Here is a 25,215-nt window from a genome sequence, read left to right as displayed (position 1 = left end):
GACTGTGTAGCTTTATTTCTCTTTATTTCTTTATTCTCATTTACATACAGGATTTGGGTATTTCAAAATAATTTAAATTCATGTTAAGGAATGTAAATGCCAAAGCTCACTCTTAGAATATGATTAAGGAGGTCTGAGGTTGGGCCTAGAAATGTACAACTTAATTTTGAGGATACTAGAAGTATTCACCAGAAGGGAGCTTTTGAGAACTTTATTAGGTAGGCAAATTCAGGATTTAGATGTGTACTGATCGAAAAGGACTTCTTTTCCTGCCATGTGTATATATATATATATATATATATATATATATATATACACACACACACACACACACACACATGTTTATATATAAACATATATATATAAACATACACATATATGTATATGTTTTTGTGTATATGTATTTATATATTTTTCCCCTTTGCTTTCTAGTTTGTGGTATCTAGAGGATGGAGAAGCATTGATATTTTGAAGTCCCAGAACTGAAAACATAAGTTAAACAGTTTGTCTTTTTTTCTTATGAACAAAGCCCCAAGGAATCAGTTTGGTACTACAACCTGGTATATGATCAAACAAGGGGGATTTACCTGTCTTAGAAATGATTTTGTTTTTGTTTTTAGATTGGCATCCAATCAAAAATATTACCCAACTTCCAAAATGAGAAGTTGGACAACAAATTAGATATTCATAGGCTGTAGTATAAAATTGTGATTTCATCTTTTTTTTAAATGTTTATTTTTGAGAGAGAGCGTGAATGGGGAGGGGCAGAGAGGGCGGGGGGGGACAGAGGATCTGAAGTGGGTTCCACGCTGACATCAGAGAGCGCAATGAGGGGCTCGAACCCATGAACCATGAGATCATGACCTGAGCCAAAGGAAGTTGGATCATGACCTGAGCCAAAGTTGGCCGCTTAAAGGACTGAACCACCCAGGCACCCCCATCTTTTTATCTTACAAATAACACTTGTCCTATAGTTATGCATTTCTTTAAAAAAAATTAGCATCATCTGTCAAAAATATGAGCTTACCATATGTATGTGCATATATATATATATATATATATATATATATGCACACACACTATTTCTTTTGTGATAAATAACCATGTTGAAAGAAAATCCTTAAAAAATGGAAGATCATAGTTTCTCTATGTGATTGAAGTTAAAATATGTTTTTATCCTCTGTCTTGAATGTTCTGTTTCATTTAAGTGAAATAGGACTGTATAGGAATCAAGTATTAACATGATTTAATATTCTAGGGTTGAGGCTATAACTAGAAACTATCCAGTTTTTAAGGAAAACAGTGGAGGCGGGGGCATAGTCCTTTGCTTTGTAACAATTTCCAAAAAAGGAGTGTCTTGAGACAAACAGCATATTTTAGGAGCAATTAAAATAAGCTTGTCTACAGATGATCCTTGAGAATTGAAAGATATATAACTAGAGAGATTGGTTATAAGGAAATTACCATATAGAAAATAAGCCAGGGGTGATTTCCTCCTCAGGAGTTCATTCAAACACTGTTTTTTGAACACCCACTTACAAGTAGATTTTTTGCTGGGCACAGTTGCAAGAAACCCACAAACCTGTTATCAGGTAATGCTGACCTCAATGAGAGAAATGAAATAGAAGAATCTAGTTTTGCTTTCATGCTAATATAAAACTAAGAAATCTAGGAGAAACAAACAAAACAATAAAACGTTAAGATAGTTTTCTAATTATGAAATAAATGTACAGAATTGTATTAAAACCTGTTCATATAACATTTGCCACCAATAAGTTCACATTTCTAATGATGCGGTATGATACTCCTGTTAAGGAGTGAAAACATTTTCAACCCTTTCTGTGAAAGCGTTAGGAAATTGAGATATGAAGGAATTTATCCAAGGTTACCCTTGAAGTTGTGATGGAGCTACATTGGGCCCATGGCTTTTGGCAGTAGAGATGAGGACAGTGTAGCCATGTTCTGTCAGGTAGTTACCTCATGTCTTGAAAACTGTAGGAAGTCGGAGCTGGAGCTAATAATACCAGTAGATCTTTCCATAATATTATTGGAGCAACCAGAGAATGTCTTTTTTCTTTTCTTTTCTTTTTTCTTTTCTTTTCTTTTTTCTTTTCTTTTCTTTTTTCTTTTCTTTTCTTTTCTCTTTTCTTTTTTCTTTTCTTTCTTTTCTTTCTTTTCTTTTCTTTTCTTTTTTTTTTTAATTTGAGTCTCTAGCTATATACCTTTTCTGAGCATTCACAGGAAACCAGGAATGAGAATGGAGGGAAATTTTGGAGGCTTTGTGGTGGTTCAGCTCCTTGTATATCTGGTGGCCTTTGTGAAAAAAGCTGCTCATTGCCCTGGTGTTTCTGTGCAGTAAATATGACAGAAACAAAATAGTTCTTGTTCCTGAATCTATGGAAGGATGGTCAGGATTCCCTTGCAGCCTTATTTGTTGTTGTAATCCATTCGTGATTGTCCTGGTAGCACCTGTAGGACTTTGAAACCAAAGATCTTTAGGGAAAATTGAGACTTAAGAGAATTAGTGATGAAGATGAGAGAAATGTAGAGATTTAAGGTAAAGGGGGAAACTGATAAGGCAGAGATTTCCAAAATGGTCATACCTTGAGCCTTGCAAATCTTTGAGAAGTTAGTTTAGTTTGGGGAGCAGGACACTGATGTATGAGGTCAAAAGATGGAGGAGTTGGGTTTGGAAGGGGCAAGTAGACAAAAGGACTGATTAGACAAAAGGAATTGAGGAGTAAGGGGATGAGTGAGTTAAGAATGGCATTTGGAAACCTTGGAAGGAGATAGAAAACATTTGACACAAGTTTAATCATGCTACATATTTCTCTCTATCATAGTCAGAAAATGCATAGTCACTTGTGAGTTAAGACTGTTCTCTCTACTGAATGTGAAGAATATAGAACCATTGACTTCTTTTTTTAAAGTTTATTTATTTATTTTGAGAGAAAGAGAGAGATGGGCAGGAGAGAGAATCCCAAGCAGGCTCCACACTATCAGCATGGAGCCTGAGGTGGGGCTCGGTCTCATGAACCGTGAGATCATGACCTCAGCTGAAATCAAGAGTCAGATGTTTAACCTACTGAGCCACCCACGTGCCCCTAGAGCCATTGACTCTGTAGGACTATCATGATAGTAGTCACTGTTTTTTATTACCTGTTTTTGCTCCACTTTTGTACTGATGCTTATGAGTGAACAATGAACCAATTTATATTTTTAAAATTTTTTTTAATATTTTTATTTACTTTTGAGACAGAGAGAGACAGAGCATGAGCAGGGGAGGGGCAGAGAGAGACGGAGATACAGAATCCGAAGCAGGCTCCAGGCTCTGAGCTGTCAGCACAGAGCCTGATGCAGGGCTTGAACTCACAGACTGTGAGATCATGACCTGAGCTGAAGTCAGATGCTTAACCGACTGAGCCACCCAGGTGCCCTATGAACCAATTTATTTTTTAAAAATTTCAACCCTTGCATCTAAACTTGGAGGAAACCAGTTCATTGACCAAATAAAGAAAATTCAGGCTTCTAAGGGAGTTTGAAAAAACAATGGAGAAGTAAGTTCAGTTGTACAAGGCTCTTTGAAGTCTTTTCCTTTAGTGTGTATTACTGCTTAATGAAGGTCTCCTGGGCATTCCTTCCACATATGTCAAGAATGCAGTCACCAAAACAAAATTTAAGCCAGTTGTCTGGACTTTTGTGGATTGGGGATTGGACAGACCAGAGTTTTCTCTAGCCCCCTGGTGCTGTCAGGGAGGCCAAACCAGTGATCTGGGATGAAGGGAGTTAAAGGCTTCCTTATGCTTCTCTGGGGAGAATTTCATAAACTGGGCTAAAGGAGAATGACAACTACAGTGAGAGAATGGGTATTTTTGTGGGTTGGGTGTGCTCCTTTCCTTCCTAGATCTTGCAGCAAATAATGGCCAGGGCTCTGTGGTAGTGTTTCGTAAACAACTGTCTTAGGCATTCACTGTCCTAGACCAACTTTCAGGTGGGCAGGGAAGCTTTGCCGGGGGGGGGGGGGGGGGGGGGGGGGGGGGGGTATGGTATTTCTCACAGCTGAAACTTATTTCCTAAGATTTAAAATAGCTGTTAGAACAGTCATCCTCTCAACAGCATTGCACCACTCCAGGGTTTTCTTCAGAGGAAAAATGCATGGTGATTAGTGGGAGTGATTGAAGAGAGCTAACTGTTTTAAAGATCTTTCTTTAACTTGGTATTGGTAGTGGGATTCGAAGGCAAAAGTTGTTTGATCCTTGTCTGGTTTCTTCTTGTTCCATAATTGTCAGAATGCCCTCAGTGATTTAGGGGGGCTGCTGTGGACCTTAGAGCCTGGTGGAAGGAATGAGTATGTCCAAGATTTATCAAAATAATGTCCATGAGCTTGGGCTGCTTCCTTTTTATACTTATTAGCAGTATTTTCTCTGCCCTTTAAACTAAGTGCCAAGTACCTAAGCCCTTTGGGCCACTGACATTGTCCTTTCAGTATCTAGATTGGCTGGCTAGATTAAGAAAACAACTCCGCGTGGATGTAGTGAGTGTTAGTAGGAATAAGAAATGCTTTGCTGTTTACAACAGCAGCCTCACATCCATCTTCCTTAGTACAGGTTACTATGAGAAGCTTGTAAGTTTTCATTTGGAGGAAGCACACAGAAAAATACTTGAACGTAGAAGGAGGGTCCAGTCTGACTTGGGGATTAGATGATAGTGTTTTGAAGTAGGTAGAAATAAGCACATGTTCACTACAGTGTAGCTAACTTTGCTCTAGTGCAGTTCATTGCAGTTCGGTACATGGTTGTAGTTTAATTAACTGCCACTTCAGGAAACATTGTTGAGATAAAAACTTGAATTCACGCATAGAAGCTTTTCTTGGCAGATAATGAAATGACAGTGACTATTGGTGGACAAAAATGTAGTTATAATCCCAGACTTTTGGATAATCACCACTATATTTTTCAGTGGGTTAATGATAGTCAAATTAACCCTCAGCAAGTTGTAAATTGATGGCAAAGTTTTTACTATGAAGATTTAAGATTATCATTTACCTTGAATTTTATCAGTCTGATGAGTCAGATGGAAAAGTATTTCAGAATTATCAGCAAAATAGTTTTTTTTCAAATCCCTCTGACATCAGGTCTAGCAAATTTATTCACCAATTGAGGTATTTTCTAGCTCAAAAGCATTCTGCATACACTGAAGAGTCCTCATAAATTTTCTTTGCAGATCTCATTCGGTGATAGGCATTCTCTTTAAATCACTCACAGGTATTTTTTATGCCTAATGCCATTTTTCATTTTATATAATGAATACGTTATACGTATATGAATATGTTAAGATTCTTTTGGAACTATATCCAAATATTTGATGGAATTAAAAATAAACCTTTTAGCTTTAAATCTTTACAAAGTATTTGTAGTTATGTAGATTTACCTGAAAGATTGATGAGCATAAGTATTTAGGATGCATTGACAATTTCAATTACTTTTTATGGCTAAATCTTTCTCAGAGGTGCCCTGAGGATTGTCAAGGACTGTGGGACTTATGTTATAAGGAAATATTTTAAAAATTACTATATGTGATAAAGATTATAAATTTGATTGGAGGATAAGTTCAATATAAATATAAACATTATGGTAAATAATGTAGCCTAGAAAAGAAAAGAAAGGTGAAAACTAAGCTACAATAATTTTAATTTTTCCCCATAAGAATATTAGCTAACTTTTAAGTGAATAAAATGGCATGTCTTTTTGTGAATTCTGATCCTTATGACAATACTCTGTACTGTTTGTCTGTATTCTTTAGTCCATGGGATATCTTGTTGCACTTGTTAAATTGATGTGTTTTAGGTGCCCTCTGGCCAGAATTTTAAGTAGAGTATTTCCTCTGTGGAATTGACAGTGTTTTTGAATGGTGGTTGTTCAATAGAATTAAATGGTTATTGCTAGGACTTTGTACATTATTGTAAATTTTATATTTTCTTGGTTCTTTATTCCATTATAACAACTGGAGAAAATAAATACAGAAATGAATACACACACACACACACACACACAGAATTTATTGTAGAAAAATTTTTTTAGATGAATGCTTGGTCTTAAGTCTATTTTATAGAAACCAGGTAATACCGGGATTCAAATGTATTTTTGTTGTTCTTTATTTGCTTTTTTCATTTTGAATTTCTTCCTTTTTACATCTTGCTAATGCTTTTCTTCATTTCTTATTTTTATCAAGACTAAAAATATTACAAACCAAAATTAGTGTTCCATGTCTCCTTGGTCCATTCTTCTTTTGGGGAATCAGCACTGGGGGTCAGAGAAGAAGCCCAGAGGGATTATTTTAATACAGATTCTTCTTGCATACCATTTTAAACTGCATCAGTTAACAAGTATTTTTTAAATTTGTTTTTGACAGGTCCCTACTTATCTCTTCTTTTAAAAAAATAATAGTTTTTAAAAAGATACCTTTCTCAAATAAATATATTAAAATATACCTTCACTATGTGCTAACTTGTTCCAAGCTTTATTCTTTTTTTTAATTTTAAATTTTTTTTTAACGTTTATTCATTTTTGAGAGACAGAAAGAGTGCAAGTGGGGAAGGGGCAGATAGAGGGAGACACAGAATCCGAAGCAGGTTCCAGGTTCTGAGCTGTCAGCACAGAGCCGGACAAGGGGATCAAACCCATGAACCACGAGAACATAACCTGAGCTGAAGTTGCATGCTTAACCGACTGAACCACCCAGGTGCCCCTAAGCTTTATTCTTAAAGCTGGAGTCAAGTAAGAGTGCAGTATTGTCTCTGTTTGCCCTTGGAAAGCTTACATCCAGCAGAACAAATTTTGAAGAAAGGTATATGAACACACAATTTAGTATCCTCTCTTTGAAAACGGTCAGGTTTGGAGGAGCACTGGTCCTATCCCACACTGCTTTCCTTAAATAGTTTTGGTTTTATACTTTTATTTTTTCATTTGGAGATCTACCCATGAATCTACCTCCTTTTGTAAGACTACTATCGTGTAGCATAATAGTGCAAAGTAATTCATACTGCCGGCCTTCAAATCCTGGCTCCTTACTCACTGGCTCTGTGACTCTTATTTAAAGATAATATCAGTGCGCCTGGGTGGCTCAGTCGGTTAAGCATATGACTTTGGCTCAGGTCATGATCTCCCAGTTCGTGGGTTCGAGCCCGGCGTCGGGCTCTGTGCTGACAGTTCAGAGTCTGGAGCCTGTTTCAGTTTCTGTGTCTCCCTCTCTCTCTCTGCCTCTCCCCTGCTCACACTCTGTCTCTGTCTCAAAATTAATAAACATTAAAAAATTTAAAAAAAGATAATATAAAGATGTTTTAATATGTTTAGTTAAAAAACTAAAATGTGCACAGAAGCTCAAAACTTTTTCTGATATCACTGAGGTCTAGGAGACATGGTGATATGGCACATTCCTGCCATAGTGAGATTTTGAAAGTTGGGCCACAAATGATATTTCTTGTATCTTGTTTACTAAAGGCTTTAGGTCAGTATAGGATTCTTTCCATTTCATATTTATTAACAATTATGCATTTGTAACACTTGGAGGGAAGTGTTGCCTAAGAGTAGAGGAACTATTCATTTCTACATCCAGTTTAGTTCTTTTTCTGTCAAGCAAATGGAATAAGCACACCTCGCTTCATACACACTTCATACAAGTAGAACTTGTTTTGGTGTTAAATCAGGTATTAAATATATTTTGTCTCTTGGGTGGGGTTGAAACAGGAATTCAAGACTAAAAGGGGTAGTGTTAACATGAAGGTATAGAATAAAGGTACTTCTTTAACTGGTAACAAGGCCTGTATTTCAGACGTCGGGAATGCAAACAAACATGTCTCTAATATAATGTGTTTAAATTCTTACCTGTTTTGTTTGTGTCCTCACAGAAGCTTAATAAGAAACTAGTTTTACTAGTGAATTTATAGTTGTGCTAGTACCTGTGACACTGTATTTTGTTATTATTTTTGCTAAAGGAATGTAACTTGGCAGCCCCTCTTTGGCTCTGAGAATCTGTTGTGATTTATGGCAATTTACCTCCCTACCTCCATCCACCCTGCCAGAAGTCTCTAGGCCTGTTGCCTGTTGTTGTTGTTGTTGTTTTTTCCTCGCTAAGATAATATCCTGAACTTCTGAATCATATAAGGTAGTGATTTTGGACAACAGCAAGGTGAAGGAAGTAAGAAATAATCCTTTAAGTGGCTGTATGGCTGGGTTGCGTGGGAACATAGTAGAGGCATTCCTCTCCTTGAGTCACAATTTTTCCTAGGAAGCCTCAGTGTTCAGAAAATAGTGTTTTCTCACAGGAATAAGTTATTGGAGTTCATGTTTCTTCCCAAGAATGTTCAAAGAGGCATAAATGGTATATTATGAAAGCAGAGGTACCATTTGTTTAGGACTCCATTTTCTGAATGGTGAAAACCACATTTCCTGTTCTGTATAAATGTACATGCTTGTTCAGCCAGGAACCATCAATTACATATGACAGAAAGCACACAGTTGTCCTATATTTAGTTCCTAATAGAGTTGGTGCCCAACATAGTGCTCCACACATTAAATACACATATTAGATACTCATTAAATGTTATCTGAGACTCATATTACTTCATGCAACTCCAGAACAAACTTTAAGTAACAGTTGTGTTTCATTTTTACTTTTTCAATTTTTTTTCCCAAGTAAAGTTGAATTTCAGTGCTCTTTTCCTTTTTCTTTAAATTTCTCTAAGACAAGTAGAGTAATTCCAAATCAGTTTTTTTTTGAATATTCTTATCAGTGCTCATTCAGCTTTCTTTTCCACTGAAACGCCTTTCCAGCACCTGCTTTTTCAGACCCTGTGCTTTGTACTGGGAAGATAGTGCTAAATAAGAAATGGTCGTAGTGTTTGAGGGGAAGCAAGATGAAAGTTAGCAGGTTTGCATTTGAGACCAAAGTGATGCAGTTAAATCAGTTTCTTTTCCTGCAGTCCTGTGGGGCCTTCTGGCTGGCCTACTCTTGGGGACTTTGCCCTTCATTAGTGAGCCACAAAGACAAATCCCAAGCCAATTAAATGAGACTTTTAAAAAGGAATTTCCTACTATCCCAGAATTGGGAAGAAGGCATGAATTGGCCATGTATAAGCATTCGTGTGGCCTTATGGGTAGAATAGAGTAGGTGAAACTACGTCATGGCTGTCAATCAGGCAAAACCATTGAGAGGCAGGGGTTATTAGTCGACACAACAGAATAACTAATGGTCGAAGTGTATTACAGCATGAGCTGAGATATGAAAGTATGAATATTAGACATGACACTAACCAGGAGGAAGAAAATGTGGGTTTCTGTCCCGAGGTTAATCAAAGGATAAAAATTAAATGACATTTTGAGAAAAAACCTGAAACAACTCCTTAGTGGCCAAGTAACATAAATTATGATATGTAAACTGTGAAGATATTTATTCAACATCTCCTTCCCTTTTAAAAATATCCCTCCCCGTCTCAGTATATTTATGGAGTTATAATACAGAAATGGTATAGGCAGTGTATTAGCTCAGGCTACCATAACAAAATACTACAGGATTGGGTGGCTTAAACCAAAGAAATGTTATTTTCTTACAGTTATGGAGGTTGGGAGTCCAAGGTAAAGGTGACAGCATGGTTGGTTTCTGGTGAAAGTCCCCTTCCTGGCTTGCAGATGGCCGCCACCTTCTTGCTGTGTCCTCACATGGCTTTTCCTCTGCACAGAGCTCTTGAGGCTCTTCCTCTTCTTACAGGAACACCCGTCTTACCAGCTCCACCCCCATGACTTCATTTAACCTTAATTATCTCTTTAAAGGCCCTGTCTCCAAATACAGTTGCATTGGGGTTACACATGCATTTCAGCACGTGAATTTTCGGGAACATAGGCAGCCATATTTTGGACCGTTTGTTTATCTCAAGGTAAAGAAGATTATATTTTTCCATAGGAACAAATGGTTGGAGTCTACATTCCTTCTTCCTAAGGATGCTGAAAGAAACACAAATGGTTCAGTTCTTTTTTTCTGAACCCAGGAATCCAGGATGATTCAAAACCCCTTGTGCCCTTGTATAAAGTTATACAGACCATCTGTATTTATTTTTCTTCATCTATTTACTCTATATGCTTTTTCAAACAGTATAATGAAACTTCAGTGCTTGAATTATGGTATCTGGAGAGTTTGGGAATTTTTTATTTATCTTTAAAAGCAAGAGTTATGCTTCTTAAGTATTTTGGTCTCAGGACCCCTTTTATACTCTTACAAATTATTGTGAATCTCTAGGAGATTTTGTTTATATGTCTAGATATTTACTGTACTAGAAATTAGCACTGAAAATTTTTTTAAAAATAAAAATTAGTAAATTTCATAGTGACAATAAAAAAATGACATTTTTAAATGAAAAATAGCTATCCTCCAAAACAAATTAGGGGAGGAATTATCTTACATTGTTGCAAGTCTCTTTAATGTCTGGCTTAATAGAACACAACTGGATTTTCAGATTTGCATTCAGTCTGTTGTATCTCATGTCGTGCGTGTAGCCTATGGAGAACTCCCCTATACCTACGAGAGAATGGGAGTGAAAATGGCAGATAACATCTCAGCGTGAAGACAGTTTTGACCTTGAAGACCGCTAAAAAAATATGAGGGATTCCAGGGTACCCATACTGCACTTTGAGAACTGTCACTCTAAGCATTAAACTTGCCTTTTACAGGGGCTGGAGACGGACACCTTAGGAGTCTACAATGGGTAGAAAGTGGAACTGATGGAATTGGGCAGCGAGTTTAAGATAGATCTAGGTCATAGAAGGAAATGTACTAGCCAGGAATATCTGACAAGCCACACCTCAGATGCCTTGGTTAATTGAAGACTCTACTGTCATTTCATTTCAGCCCTGGATAGTTCTAGGGAGGACACAGATTTTAAAAAAAGTATTCAATTGTCCTTTATAAAATGGATTTTTATCTATATTCTGTTTATATTTGAAGGGATTTCAACAAGCTGCCCCTCCTTCCCAATACCCCCTCCCTCCAACATAACACTTAATATGGATGCATCATTTAACTTCTCAGCCCTTGAGTGATGTCTTAGACTTATCTTAATTATAATGAATTAAAGGTCTACAAAGTTCAGTTATTTTTGTTTTCTGCTTGTCCAGAATGTTATAAAACCCTTTGTCCCATACTTGCCCTGCCATAGAATGATCTGGATCTTTAAGAGAACTAGAACCAACTGTCTTTTTTTTTTCCTTGGGGCTCTTTGGGGCCATTAAGAACTAGGACTGATCTGCTTAAAACTGTCTTGCCCCCAAATTAAGACATATGGTAAACTGATTAAGTATAAACATGTACACCCTGCCATGTACACATAAGTTCAGCCAACTGAGCAAGAATTCTATAAAAATAGGTGATATACCCACTCATCCTAATGCAGTCATTCGAAGTACTTTGAAATACTTATTAATATTATAGAGAATTAGCCTTATGTCTCTTGGTGTTTAAGTGTCAGGAATACGTTTAAACAGGAGACTTTTTATGCTTCCTTTTTTTGTGAGCGGGGAAAAAAGCCATTTTGGAACAAAGGTCTAAAGTCTGGTGTCTGCCAATGAGTAGTTATTGTTCAAATAAACCTCTCAGATTGGCCTTTTTATAATTAAAATCAGAGTACTGAAGTGTTGCATATTCCTCATTCTTGGTGTTACCTTTTTAAAATTTAAAGTCAAAGCAAAACCAGAAAGCTTTATAATTTATTCCTCCCTCCATTCCCATTCTTAGGCAATCACTGACCTGCTTTCTGTTACCATAGATTGGTTTACTTTCTAATTCTGTAGAATTTTATATAAATGGAATTATATAGATTTTGTATAAATGGAATCATAGACTGTCTTTTTTCGCCTGGCTTCTTACAGTTAGCATAATTTATTTTGAAATATCCATGTTCTATCAGTAGTTCCTTTTTCTCTTTTTTCTTTTTAAATTGCTGAATAGTATTCTATTGTATTGATATGCCATTCTTTGTTTATCCATTTACCTCTTAATGGGCATTTGGTTCCAGCTTTGAGTTATTACAAATAAAACTGTTGTGAAGACTCAAATACAAGTCTTTGTGTAGACATTTGTTTTAGTTTCTTCTAGGTAAATGCCTTGGAGTTGATTGGTTGGATTACCTAGGAGCTGTTTGTTTTAACTTAAGAAACTGGCAACTGTTTTCCAAACGGGTTTTACCATTTTACATTTCCATCAGTGGTGTTTGAGAGTGCTTATTCTCTACATCCTTACCAAAATTTGGTATGATTAATTTTAAAAATTTTAGCCAATCCAGTGTGTGTATCGCAGTGTGGTTTTAATAGCATTTCCCTGATGACTACTGATATTGAATGTATTTTTTTTTTTTTGGCGGTAGTTCATCTTTTTTTTTTTTTTTTTGTGAAATGGCTGTTCAAGAGTTGGTTAGGGATTATAGAAGTTGTTTACGTATTCTGGAGACATGTTTACACAAAGGTATAAATATATCTGTGTAATATAGAACATGTATTATGTATATTACACAAACATATATAATAACAGTTCCATATATGTAAAAGCAATAAAGATGTTGCTCTATCATTTTCTGGCTTTCATGGTTTTCTGTTAAGAAACTCATGGAGGGGTACCTGGCTGGCTTCGTCTGTGGAGCATGCGACTTTTGATCTCTGGGTTGTGAGTTTGAGCCCCACATTGGGGTAGAGTTTACCTAAAAAAAACAAAAACAAAAGCAAAAAACTCATGGTATTTGTACCGGTGTTACCCTATATGTAACATATCACTCTTTTCCCATTTAGTTGCAAGTGTGGTTTGTTTTTTTTTTTTTACTTTTGGTTTTTAGAAGTTTGATTGTGTCTTGGTTTGGTTGTCTTTGGTCCTTTTATTTTTAAAGTTCATTGAACTTCTTGAATTTATAAATGTGTGTCTTTCACTATATTTGCAAAGTTTGGGGCCATTATTTCTTTTTTTTTTTTTTAATTTTTAATTTTTTTTTTTTTTTTATTTTTGGGACAGAGAGAGACAGAGCATGAACGGGGGAGGGTCAGAGAGAGAGGGAGACACAGAATCGGAAACAGGCTCCAGGCTCCGAGCCATCAGCCCAGAGCCTGACGCGGGGCTCGAACTCACAGACCGCGAGATCGTGGCCTGGCTGAAGTCGGACGCTTAACCGACTGCGCCACCCAGGCGCCCCATGGGGCCATTATTTCTTAATAATTTTTCTATCTCAATGTTTTTATCCTGTCATTTTGGGACTCCCAATTACATATATGTTAGTCCTTTTGATACCTTCTTACAGATCCCTGTGGCACTGCTCATTTTTTTTTTTTCTCAATCTTTCTTTTCTCCGGGTTCTTCAAACAGAGTAATCTGTCTTCAAGAAATATTTACTGTCTGGTATGTGAATCATAATCAAAATTGATCTTCAGTTTCGCTTATGAATCCCCTGAAAAATAACTGCAGTAAAGAAAGAGCTGCAGTGAAACTTGGTTCAGTGAATAAATCTAAAGTATAATTAAAAAAAAAAAAATCTCACACGATATGATTGGCTGTAAACTTTTTTTTAAGTTTATTTTTGAGAGAATGAGCAAGCGAGCAGGGGAGAACAGAGAGGGAGGGAAAGAGAATCCCAAGCAGGCTCTATACTGTCAGCACAGAGACTGACACGGGTCTAATCTCACAAACCGGTGAGATCATGACCAGAGCCGAAATCAAAAGTGGGACACTTACTGAGCCATCCAGGTGTCCCAAATTTGCTGTAAAATTTTAAGTTGCTAATTGAAATGTATTTTTAAACAAATTGGCCACTTTGGTGTTTGGGGTATGGGAGCATCATTTCCTATATTAGTATTCTTTTATCAGTTGGGACAGTGAGTTCTGTGTCCCAACAAATAGCATTGCAGTTATTTTTTCCCAATGATGACTATATGTTGAGATCAGTCTTTGTAAGAAGATAGGAAAATAATAAAATGTGTTAGAAATATTTGCATTAAAAAACAAATTTTAAGGGGCACCGAGGTGGCTCAATAGGTTAAGTGTCTGACTTTGGCTCAGGTTATGACCTCACAGTTCATGTTGGGCTCTGTGCTGACAGCTCTGAGCCTGGAGCCTACTTCAGATTCTGTGCCTCCCTCTCCTGAGCTCATGCTGTGTCTCTCTCTCTCTTTCTCAAAAATAAACAAACATTAAAAATTTTCTTAAAAACCCACAAATTTTAAAAATTAGTCAGGCTTTATCTTTTAGCCAGAAAACTACTTTATTTATAATTATGCAGATTCCGTCATCCCAAGTGTCACATTTTCCTGTATCATGATTCAACTAGTACTATAGGGTAAAAGGAGACAGCAAATAGATTTTCTCAAAAAATGTTCTATAGTAGAACATGAGAAATTTCTCTAGGAATATAATTTTTTTTCTATCATATCTAGCCTCTGTTTTGTCTGAGGACAGCATGGAACCATGTTGCTCAGTCTTGAAATGTCAGCTTGTCTGTTTCCCTGCAATGATTTTTATTTTTCTGGTTTGGTCTTAAAGTCTTGAGAATTCATTTTATTATGAAATGTAAAAACTCATTTAAAAAAAGCATTTCATAGTTCTTTGCTCTTTTCAAAGGAAATAGAGTATCTAGAATAAAGTAATAACCGTAGCATCTTGTAGACTTGCTCTTTAGGTTGATGAGTGCTTGTACAATGTTATAAAGTTCTATTATCTGAAAAGGACTCATTAAAAAAAAATGTGTCTGCTGTGGTGCAAGAACAAATGACTTCTCTGTGGTTGCTTAACCATTTCCTGTAAGTCTCAGAAAGTGGTTGTTTTCAAAATCATTGAGCTGAACTTGGGTTGATCTAAACTTAGCTGTGCAGTTGTGTGGGTTAAACTCAGTCGTTGTTTCACTTCCATCTTCCTTGTAGAAAAATTAAAGTCTAAAAATTCAAAAAATCTTGTTTTCATTCGTTTTAACTAAGTAGCTGAATAATTTTGAACAAAAGTTAATAATCTGTAAAATATAACGGGCTTAGAGTGTCTCATAAAAAGCTTCTAGTTTTGTGAACTAGCAAAAAATAAAGTTTCAGTGAAATGGGTAACTGTGTTGTATTTGGATAATTTCAGAATCCTAATGAAAGAGGGATCAAGTTCGATTTACTGCCCAGGATGGAGTTGTAACAGGGAATGTAAATTGGGCAAAATCAAGCAGTACTTTTTCAGTACCCACTAAATGCCTGGCTGAAAGAGTTGTAGAAACTATAGTGCCGTTGTTTGACACATGGCAGTAGTTTTGTGGATCTCTGACACCATCCTAACCCTCTTCTCAGCTCTTCAGCTCTGATGTGGGGATGGCTCTGTGACCACCCAGCCCAGATCCAGAGGCTGCTAAGACATGAGGCATTTCTCTGTACATGGGACCTGGTTTGACTTTCCTGGCCTATTTTAAGTCATGGCACATGGTCTTGAAGGGTTTAGCTACCATAGAAAAATATGGGTTTGAAATTTGGCCATGCCACTCACTAGCAAGTTATCTAACTCTCCAATTCCCACTTCTTCATCTATAAAATGTTGTGGGGATTAAATTAAATGAGTTGACATATGTAAAATCCTGATTAATAATACCGAAAGCTAATAATTATTTAGCACTTTAATATGTGCTAGGCTCTGTTTTAAATGTTTTATACATATCTCATTTAATTCTCAAAACTCAGTGAGATAGGTACGGTTATTATCTCCATCTTACAAATGAGCAAACTGAACTTGGAAAGATGAACTAACTTGCTCAATCAAGGTTACACGGGAATGACATAGCAGTGTAGTTTCAGAGACATTCCTAACTACTCTGCTGTGCCCAGTGCATTGTTAGCACATGCTAAAGCCCTTAGTGAATGTTGGTTTTTATCACTATTTGTGGTGGTGTTAAGATGATGGTTTTGATAACGAACTTGGTCTTACTTTTTTCATTGTTTGCCCTGGTCCTGTACTAGGGCCCCAGGCATAGCATCCCCACATCTATTGATAAGGCAGTAAGAAACAATGAAGTCATGTACTTCAAGTTTTCCTCAAAGCCCTTGGAGGGAAAGCTCACAGTTGCACACAGTTTTGTATAAAGAATGCTGAGTGTTCTGAATACCGGATGTTCTATTCTTATGTGTCTGAGTTGGAGTCTAACCATGAGGCCCTGCTTCTGTTCCCATTTCCAAGATGTCACCGAATCGTAGAACTAGTATGTGTAGTGTGATCTTAGGGGATTGTGTAAGAAATGTACACCACAATATTAATAGTATATTGTGTAGAGGATGGATAAATCATTCATCTGTTGCTGTGTAACAAATGACAATACTTAATGGCTTAAAATAATAACCAATTTTATTTGCCCACTATTTTGTAGGTCAACAATTTGTACTGGGCTCAGCTGGATGTTTCTTCCACTGATCTTGCCTGGGGTCACTTGTAGCAGCCATCATTTGGCAGCTTAATTTGGAACTGGAAGATTTAAAATAGCTTAACTGGCATATCTGGCAGTTGGTGCTGCCTGTTGGCTGGACTTGTCTTTCCATGTGGTTCCTCATCCATAAGGACATTAGCTCAGATTTATTCTCATGGGGCTCTCAGGTCAGCAAAAGAGAAATAATGAAAGCAACAAGGCCCTTTAAAACTAGGATTGGAAATTGTACAGTGTCATGTCTGCATTCCATTGATTGAAACAAGTTATAAGGCCATTAGATTCAAGGTGGATGCAGACTCCACCTCTGAATAGGAGGTTCCATCAGAAATTAATGGTATATTCTACCTGGTGTCCAGGTTTCCTGATTTCACCATCCAGGGCCATTTCTAAGTTTATTTATTAATTTTGAGAGAGAGAGGGAGAGAGAGAATCCCAAGTAAGCTCTGCACTACCAGTACAGAACCGGATGTGGGGCTTGAACCCATGAACCACGAGATCATGACCTGAGCCAAAGTCAGACGCTTAACCACCTGAGCCACCCAGGTGCCCCCAGGGCCATTTTTAAGACACCTCAACAGTGTTGATAATTTTTCATCATTTTATTAACTTTAGATCTTCATAGATTAAAACATGATCTGTACATGTTCAAGGGGGTTCTCCTATTTTTATACATTTAAAAAGTAGAAAATATAGATACTAAAAACACCCAACATACTCATAACTCCCAGAAATAACCAGTATTTACGTTTTTATTTACAGTGTTTCCAACTGGATGAATATTTATTTATTTAAAATTCCATAACCTGCCTCTTAATACTATATTTTGAATACCTTTCCATGTTTAAAATAGATGTAAATAAGTTTTATGATGTAAATAATTTTTATGTCTGTATAATACTTTATTAGGTATGAATATACCGTTGTCACATACTTCGATTATTTCCTTTCTGTTGCTCTGTAAACAAGACTGCTGTAAACATTCTTACATATATATTTTTCTGCAGTTACTCTTAGGATGCATTTCTCTTATGGAGTTATTTGGTCAAGTAACTTATTTTAGGTTTTGACATGTATTGATGAGACATGATTTTAAACATTCTATAGTTTAAACTTATCAGTAAGTATAACTGCAGAGCAAAGTTCTTAGGTGTTATAGAAAGATTATTCTTTAGACATTCACAAGTGGATGTACCCATTATGATTTGTGTTTGGGGGAACTTAGATGTGTGTGTGGGGGTTGTTGGGATGACCTGTTAGGTGAACCTTAAATTTAGATCACTTTCCCTTTAACATGATCTCAAATATAATGAATAACTTTGAAAACCTAGATAAAAATGGCAATCATAAAAAAATAACATTGCTTTAGCATTTCAAGTCAAAATGTGTTAATTTAGTTACTAGTATTATCTTATTGACTAAAGCTTTTATTTTGCATACAGGTCCACTGATTAGAGTTCTACAATATTTCATCTTGTATATGATATGTGCTGTTTGTGACGCAACTAATTTATAGGTCTTCATTATTTTTCAACTGGTTTGAGAACTTAAGACACTTTGAAGGCTGGGAGCAAAATTCTTCTGTAGGGCCCTCCTCCCCTAATCTTTTTGTTTTACTTGCTAATACCTAATCTGGCAGCTGTGTTATTTTGGGGACTCATTTTTGTGGGGTCTTTCTGCTGCATACTCAGCTTTCGTAGAAGCAGTTTTCATTCTTTTTTTCCTTTAATGCAGTACTTATTTACATAACTACAGTTATAATTTTAACTAGCATAAATTGATTGGAGAACAACTAATTCTTGGCAAGAATACAACTGCCCTGGTGGGGACATAAGTGCTTGAATCTTCTAGAGAGTAGCCCTTTAGACATTCAGTAGACACTTGGCATCAGAAAATGTCTTTCAGGGGGGAATGAACAGCATTTGTTAATGTGGAGGTTTAAGTGGACATAAGTTAAAAGAACATCTACTTTGTTGAGGTAGAAAATTTTCTTTATTTACTGAAGGAAATTACTCTTCTTAATTCTTGTTTTACAGTTAAGGTTTGAATTAAACTACAGGTGTTTATTTGTCCCTCTCCTTGATCCTTTACATTGAATCCTGTATCTGAAGCATTTTGTGGCAGGATTCTTTATGTGCTATAGCTCATGTTTGTATTTGATACTTTTTGGTCTTCGGCATTCTCTAGTAGAATGCCTCCTTTTCATGTTCAGTGTTCTCCTTGATAGGTATTTAAAGGTTTTTTTTTTAATGTTTATTTTTGTGTGTGAGAGAGAAAGACAGAGACAGAGATGGAGCATGAGCAGAGAAGGGGCAGAGAGAGAGGAAGACACAGAATCTGAAACAGGCTTCAGGTTCTGAGCTGTCAGCACAAAGCCCGACATGGGGGGCTGAAACTCTGGAATGGCGAGATCATGACCTGAGCTGAAGTTCGATGTTTGTTTAACTGATTGAGCCACCCGGGCACCCCTACTTGATAGATATTTAAAATAATGTGCTTCATAGCTGCAACATTAAACTAGCAAACTCATCTTCTTTGTTGCTGCCATCCTGCACTGAAGTGTTGATTTTTGCTTATAGGACTACACAACTGCACAGAAAGTAACAGCTGTGATTAGACTGAATAAATATAATGTGGTGTACAATTTGAAGATGGTGATAAATTTATTGACTGAGTGTTTTAGTTTGGTAAAGTAAAATTCATGTCTGTGTAATGCCCTTTTGGTTATTTCAGTCACAATGTGACCATTATATGATTTAAATTGCCTTCTTATAAATTGTAGCTGTCATTGGTTATCTGAGTTTTATTGTGTAAATGTAATTATAGTAAATGAGCATGGCCTTTAGATGCACTTAATCCCTAGGGATATTTTGGGAAAGGTTGTAGTGTCTTTACAATCAAGACAGCCATTTGGCAAATATATTAGAAGTCAAATGACTTAAAACATAAAACCTGTGTACTAAAATCTCTGTGATACAGAATTATCTCAAGTTATCCTGTTTTACACTGGCTGAAAGCCTCTATAGATATTGCTGATGCTGATCTTACAAGACGTCAAGAGGCCAGAATTGTTGCTTATGTTATCATTTGGTATTTATGGAAGTAAGACAAAATGGAGTTTCTGGACTTTACTTATTTTATGAATTTATCTAATGACATGTGCTGTGAGTGGCATTTAAGAATCATCTTTTATAGTAAAAGGTGTGAGGGGGAAAATTGTACTGATGCATCTTAAAGAGAAATGCTAGAGTGCTTGGCTAAAAAAGGATGTGTTTACTGGCTTGAGATTTTGAAGTTCCTACTGTGGCTATTTAATATAGTAGCAACAAACTATGAATGTGGCACTTCATAGTTTGCAGAGTGTTATGACCCACTTATTTCATGTAACCCCTATGATAGTCTAAGTAGACAGGGCAGTTATCTCCATTTTACCAGATAAGAACACTGAGATCCCAACTAAGTTCTGGAGCCAGAACTAGAATCCACAGTTTCCTCAGCATTATACTTTATGTCTCCTAAACCATAATTGATTTAAATTATGTCCTAGCTTTGAAGAAAGAGGAGGAAATGTAATAAGTCTGAAGAATCCGGGTCTAGTAGAAAAGAAAGGCAGTGACTCAGAGCCCATAATCACTGAAGTAGTACTAGGCCCTGCTGACTTAGGACCCAGCCCCACAGCAGGTGTTAGAGGACCTTCTTAACCTCATGGCTAACATATTAATTCTGTCTTATTCCAAGCTTCGGTTCAGCCTTCAGAGAATTTATGAGTGGCCTTGGAGGTAATTTTCGTTAATTAATACTTAATTTTAATGTGTTGAGTGTTGGTACTTTCATTTCAACATTTATTACAGGCTTTTTTTCCTGCAGGGCTCCAGGGATATAAAGATGAATGAGATAAGAGCCCCTCCCTTGGAGGAACTGTTTAAATGTGAAGCAAAATCTATAATTATAGTTTACTTCTGCAGAAATTCCCTTCTCTGTAGGGTAAACTAAGCCTTGAAATTTTTCTAAACCTTCTCATCTTCAACCTGTAATTCTGTAATAAGCAAAAAGTTACAGGATTAAAATGTATGTTATTCTAGAAAAAAGTATGGAGCAGGTTTTGGAACTTAGTATTTCATCCTAAGTGTGAAAGGCCGTATAAGCGTATAGTGTGCACAACTTCCATTTTCCAAGTTTGAGAGACTGCCAGGGGTTTGTAGTATGGAAAGAGTGAGGTGACTCATGATTTGGAATGATTGTTTTGATCTCTCCCTGTAGTTGCTGTAGAACATTGGCAGGGCAGCCAGCATAATTAACACCGCACAGTCTAATTATAAACACAACTCTGTGGACAGTGGCTACTAAAGAAGAAAGCACGTCCTGGATAAACAATCAAGTTGGCAGGATTACTTTAGAATGATGACTAGATAATGTCAAGTTTACTATAAATCAACTTGCTTTTCCTAGATTGTCTCAGGAGCTACCATAGGGGAAAAAAAGTATTACCTGTGAAAGTCTCGCTGGGTTATTTTTTTAAGGGCTTATTTTAAGCATTTCTTTATTGCAGTCTTTCTAACCTTTTCATCCTAAGAGAACAGCTAGGCATTTTAATTTTTATGGTGTACTATTTTAGGGAGAGTAGGGGAATGGGTCACAGGAGGACATTTGTTCTAGTAATAGTTGAATTGATTTTTAAAAGGTGAAAGAAACTAGGGATTTGGAAAGATTACATTGGAGTAGTGTAATAAAGAGCAGGAAAAGAGAGACCCGTGAGCTGAGGAGAGTGAAGAGGGTGCGCTAAGAATACAAAAGGGAAGTGGCCACAACAGCCATGCAAGTTTGAGAGAAACTGAGACGCATGTTACACGTGTGTGGTCTCACATACTCGTCTGAGACAGAGCAGGCACTGTGCATGTTTGTATGTGCTTAGGGATTTGTTGAAGCATGGCTGAGAGCTGAGGAATGATTTAGTTAGTTTAAATATAGGTTTGGCCCTTGGGTTCCTGAGTTTCAGAACAAAGGCTATGGAGATTGGTTTCAGGACCCTGTAGGGATAGTTGTATTTCTGCAGAATGAACTTGAGTTGTGATTTACTCTAAATAAAGTAAGCACTTGAAAGCAAATGCTTAAAAATGAGACCCTCCCCCCCCCTTTTTTTTTCTTTTTCTTTTTCTTATTGAGTTAATTTCAGTTAAATTTCAAATGGACACTTAAAAAGAGATTTTTCTGGTAGCCTTTGTGTTGCCAATTCACTTTTGGAAACTAGTGAATGTGGTGTCAAAAACGGTGGAAGCTTTGCAGCCTTTTCCTGCCCTTGAATTTTAATTTGAATATTGTTGGTGTAGGAGCTGCATAAAGTAAGAGTCTATCCTTTTATATTAATTTGTTTACACAAGTGATCTTAACTCTGCTTTTAAATGTATAGTTTCTCTTAAAGGGTTTAGAAGAGGACTGATTTTTCTTTTTAAGAAAAAATATACAAAAATCTAAATACAGAAATAGATGAGTTAAGCACAGTTTTTCTTGTTTGTTTTTGATTTTTTTTTTTTTTTTTTTGTAAAAGAATACTTTCTACTTTGAAGAGATTCTAAGAAGTGTCCTTTAAATAATAGCTCCTGGGGCTCCTGGGTGGCTCAGTTGGTTAAGTGTCTGACTTTGAGCCCCGTGTCCTCTGTGCAGACAATTCAGAGCCTGGAACCTGCTTGGGATTCTGAGTGTCTCCCTCTCTCTCTGCCACTCTCCCATTTGCGCTCTCTTTCTCTCTCTATCAAAATAAATAAACATTAAAAAAAAAATTAAAAATATAATAGCTCTCCAATTCCTTTTAAATACTTGAATTTACAAAAAAAATCTAGCTTTTTATTTTAAAGAAGAGGGGGAGAACATGGATTTTTCTAAATTTGGGTAGAGCTAGCATTAACACTGGCTAAATGATTTTTTTTTTTTTTTACCAGATACTCTTGGAGGAGGGACAGATACAAGGCGGTGGGGCTTGTGAAAGAGGATTTCTGTCTGTAGTCCAGGACCCAATTCTGATTCCTCTGTTACATTAACCTAACCAGACTTTTGAGAAGTGAAAAATGGGTCTTGGAGATCTACGAGGACCTGATATAATGTTGATTTTAAGGCCAATTTCTAGGAAAATATGATTAACAGCCAGTAATACTATTTTTCTGCCCTCCAGCATTTTTTGCTTTATTAATTTTCTTTTTTGTTTTCTACTTTATTGGTTTCTGCTCTTTATTATTTTTTCTGCTTAGGTTTACTATACTATTCTTTTTAGTTTCTTAGGGTGAAAACTTATATCATTGATTTTAAACGTCTTTCTAATATAGGCATTTAAAGCAGTAAATTTCTCTCATTAAAAAAATTATTTAAGTATTTTCTAAATCTGTTATTGTTTATTCTTTGATTTTTGAATTATTTAGAAGTTCATTTTCTGTTTTCCAAATATCTACACATTATCTAATTCATTATTTTTGGGTTTTCAAATTATTTCTACTGTGGTCAGAGAACACAGTCTCAAAAAAACTCAGTCTTTTAAAGTTTATTGAGATTTATTTTCTGGCTCAGTGTATGGTCTACCTTAGTAAATGTTACATATGTATTCTGCAGTTGTTTGGTGTAATATTCTACAAATGTCTTTTAGGCCAAATCAGTTGGTAGTATTTAGATAGTCTATGGACCTACTTGTTGTCTACTTGTTCTGTCAATTACAAAGAGAGACATGACAGAATCTCCAATTATGGTTGTGGATATTTCTGTTTCTTGAGTTTTGCCATTTTCTGTTTTGAATTTTAAAGCTCTCTTATTAGATACATACATATTTAAGCTTGGTATCTTATCCTGATGAATTTCTCCTTTTATCATTATAAAATTTTGTTCTGCTTTGTTAACCTAATAGTATCCTTAAATTTAAAAGGTGTCTTTTATAGACAGTGTGTAGTGGAGTCTTGCTTTTTTTAATCCATTGTGACAATCTCTGTCCTTTAGTTGAAATGTTTAATCCACTTACAGTTAATGAAATTTTTTATGCGGTTGTGTTTAAATCTATGATTTTGCCATCATTTTTATTTGTCCCTTTTATTATTGTTTTTGTGTCTTTTTTGATGCCCCCTTTTGGGTTAATTGGGTATTTTTTAATATTTTATTTTCCTCATTGGCTTTTTAGCTATACATCTTTTAAATTACTTTTTTATTGATTATTCTAGGGCTAATAAATGCATCCTTAACTTATTAAAGTGTGTTTATTGTCAAAATTATGTCATTTATCCATTCATCAGTTGATGCACATTTAGGCTTTTTCCATAATTTGGCTATTGTTGAAATCATAAGAGACTCTTAAAAACTGAGAATAAACTTAGGGTTGATGGGGAGTGGGAGGGAGGGGATGGTGGATGATGGGCATTGAGGAGGGCATCTGTTGGGATGAGCACTGAGTGTTGTATGGAAACCAATTTGACAATAAATTTAATATTAAAAAAATATGCCATCTAACATTTTACACCTGACCATTCTCTCTTCTTACTTTATACTTCCTACTTTTCACTGGACACTTAGCATTTCCCCTTCTCAATTCACAAATATAATTTAATATAGTTCCTTTTATTCACCCCCTCTCTTCTTTGTGCTCTTGTTGTCATATTTTTTATTTTTATATATATTAAAAACTTCCCACATATTATTGATTTAAGCAAATAGTTTTAATATATAGTGTTTTAAGGATATTTGAAGAAGAATAAAATATATACATTTTTTATTTTTAACAACTTACTCATCTTTTCTGGTGTTCTTTCCTTCCTGCAGATCTGAGTTTCTGTCTGGTATCACTTCCCTCAAAGCTTTATAGTATCTTGTAGTGCACATCTGCTTGAGATTAATTTTATCAGCTTTAATTTATTTGAAAGATCTTTGTCTTATTTTTGAGAGATATTTTCTCTGGATATAGAAATCTGAATTGGCAACTTTTTTTTTTTTTTTTTCCCCTTTCAGCCCCTTAAAAACATTCTCACATCTTCTGGCCTCCATTATTTTGGTGAAAAGTTAGTACTCTTATTTTTCTCTTGTATGTAACATATTGTTTTTAGGCTTCTTTAAAGATTTGATCTTTGCTTTTTAGCTGTTTGACCATGATGTAGCTAGATATGATTTTCTTTGTATTTATTGTCTTTGGAGTTTGATGAGCTTTTCTGACCTGGTAAATAGTGTTTTTCACCAAACGTAATAAAATGTTAACTATTATGTCTTCAAATGTTTTTTCTGCTTTATTTTCAGAGTCTTCTGGGACTCCTATTACATATGTTAGACAATCTGATATTGTCCCACAAATTTCTGATGTTGTGTTCATTTTTCTTGTCTTTTTTTCCTTTGTTTATCAAATTGGTAATTGTTAGTAATCTGTCAAGTTCATGAATTCTTTTTTCTGCTATCTCCAATCTACTATTAAGTCCATTCAGTGAGTTTTTCATTTTAATTTTTGAAACTTCTAGTCCTAGAATTTCCTTTTTTTCTCCGATTGATCCTTTTTTGCAGTTTTAGTTTCTCTGCTGAGATTCTCATCTGTTCATATATTCTCCCTTGTTGTTGTTGTTGTTGTTATTGTTCAAAAATATTTTCCTTTATTTAAGAGATTTTTCAAACAACAGCTCTGAAGTTTTTACTAAATGCAGTATTTGGGCCAACTTAAAGTCAGTCTCTAATGACTTATTTTTTCTTATGGGTCACATTTTTGTTGAATGCCTAGAAATGTTTTTATTATGTATTGGACAGGATTG

At 35.8% G+C, this 25,215-nt stretch overlaps 1 protein-coding gene and 1 non-coding gene across 4 annotated transcripts in view; both read left to right on the top strand.

Moving 5' to 3' along the window:
• LNPEP (leucyl and cystinyl aminopeptidase) overlaps window positions 1-25,215 on the top strand; it is a 92,288-nt gene that overhangs the window by 3,174 nt on the left and 63,899 nt on the right. Inside the window, exon 1 of one of the 3 annotated variants that reach the window (XM_078447769.2) lies at window positions 421-547. The exons of the other annotated variants lie outside the window; for them this stretch is intronic. Within the exon in view, the coding sequence (XP_078303895.1) occupies window positions 520-547 (28 nt within the window). The 5' untranslated portion in view covers window positions 421-519. Of the gene's footprint in view, window positions 1-420; window positions 548-25,215 lie in introns of those variants that run through there. 3 annotated transcript variants of the gene reach the window in all.
• LOC132682609 (small nucleolar RNA SNORA13) lies at window positions 21,673-21,807 on the top strand. Its single transcript, XR_009611781.1, has one exon. It is a non-coding gene; the product is annotated as a small nucleolar RNA SNORA13 (small nucleolar RNA).

The sequence above is a fragment of the Panthera onca genome, chromosome A1 (genome assembly GCF_046562875.1).
Source record: "Panthera onca isolate mPanOnc1 chromosome A1, mPanOnc1 haplotype 2, whole genome shotgun sequence".
Lineage (NCBI taxonomy): Eukaryota > Metazoa > Chordata > Mammalia > Carnivora > Felidae > Panthera > Panthera onca.
Note: the sequence above shows the minus strand (reverse complement) of the source record. Positions and strands in the feature narration are given on the sequence as shown.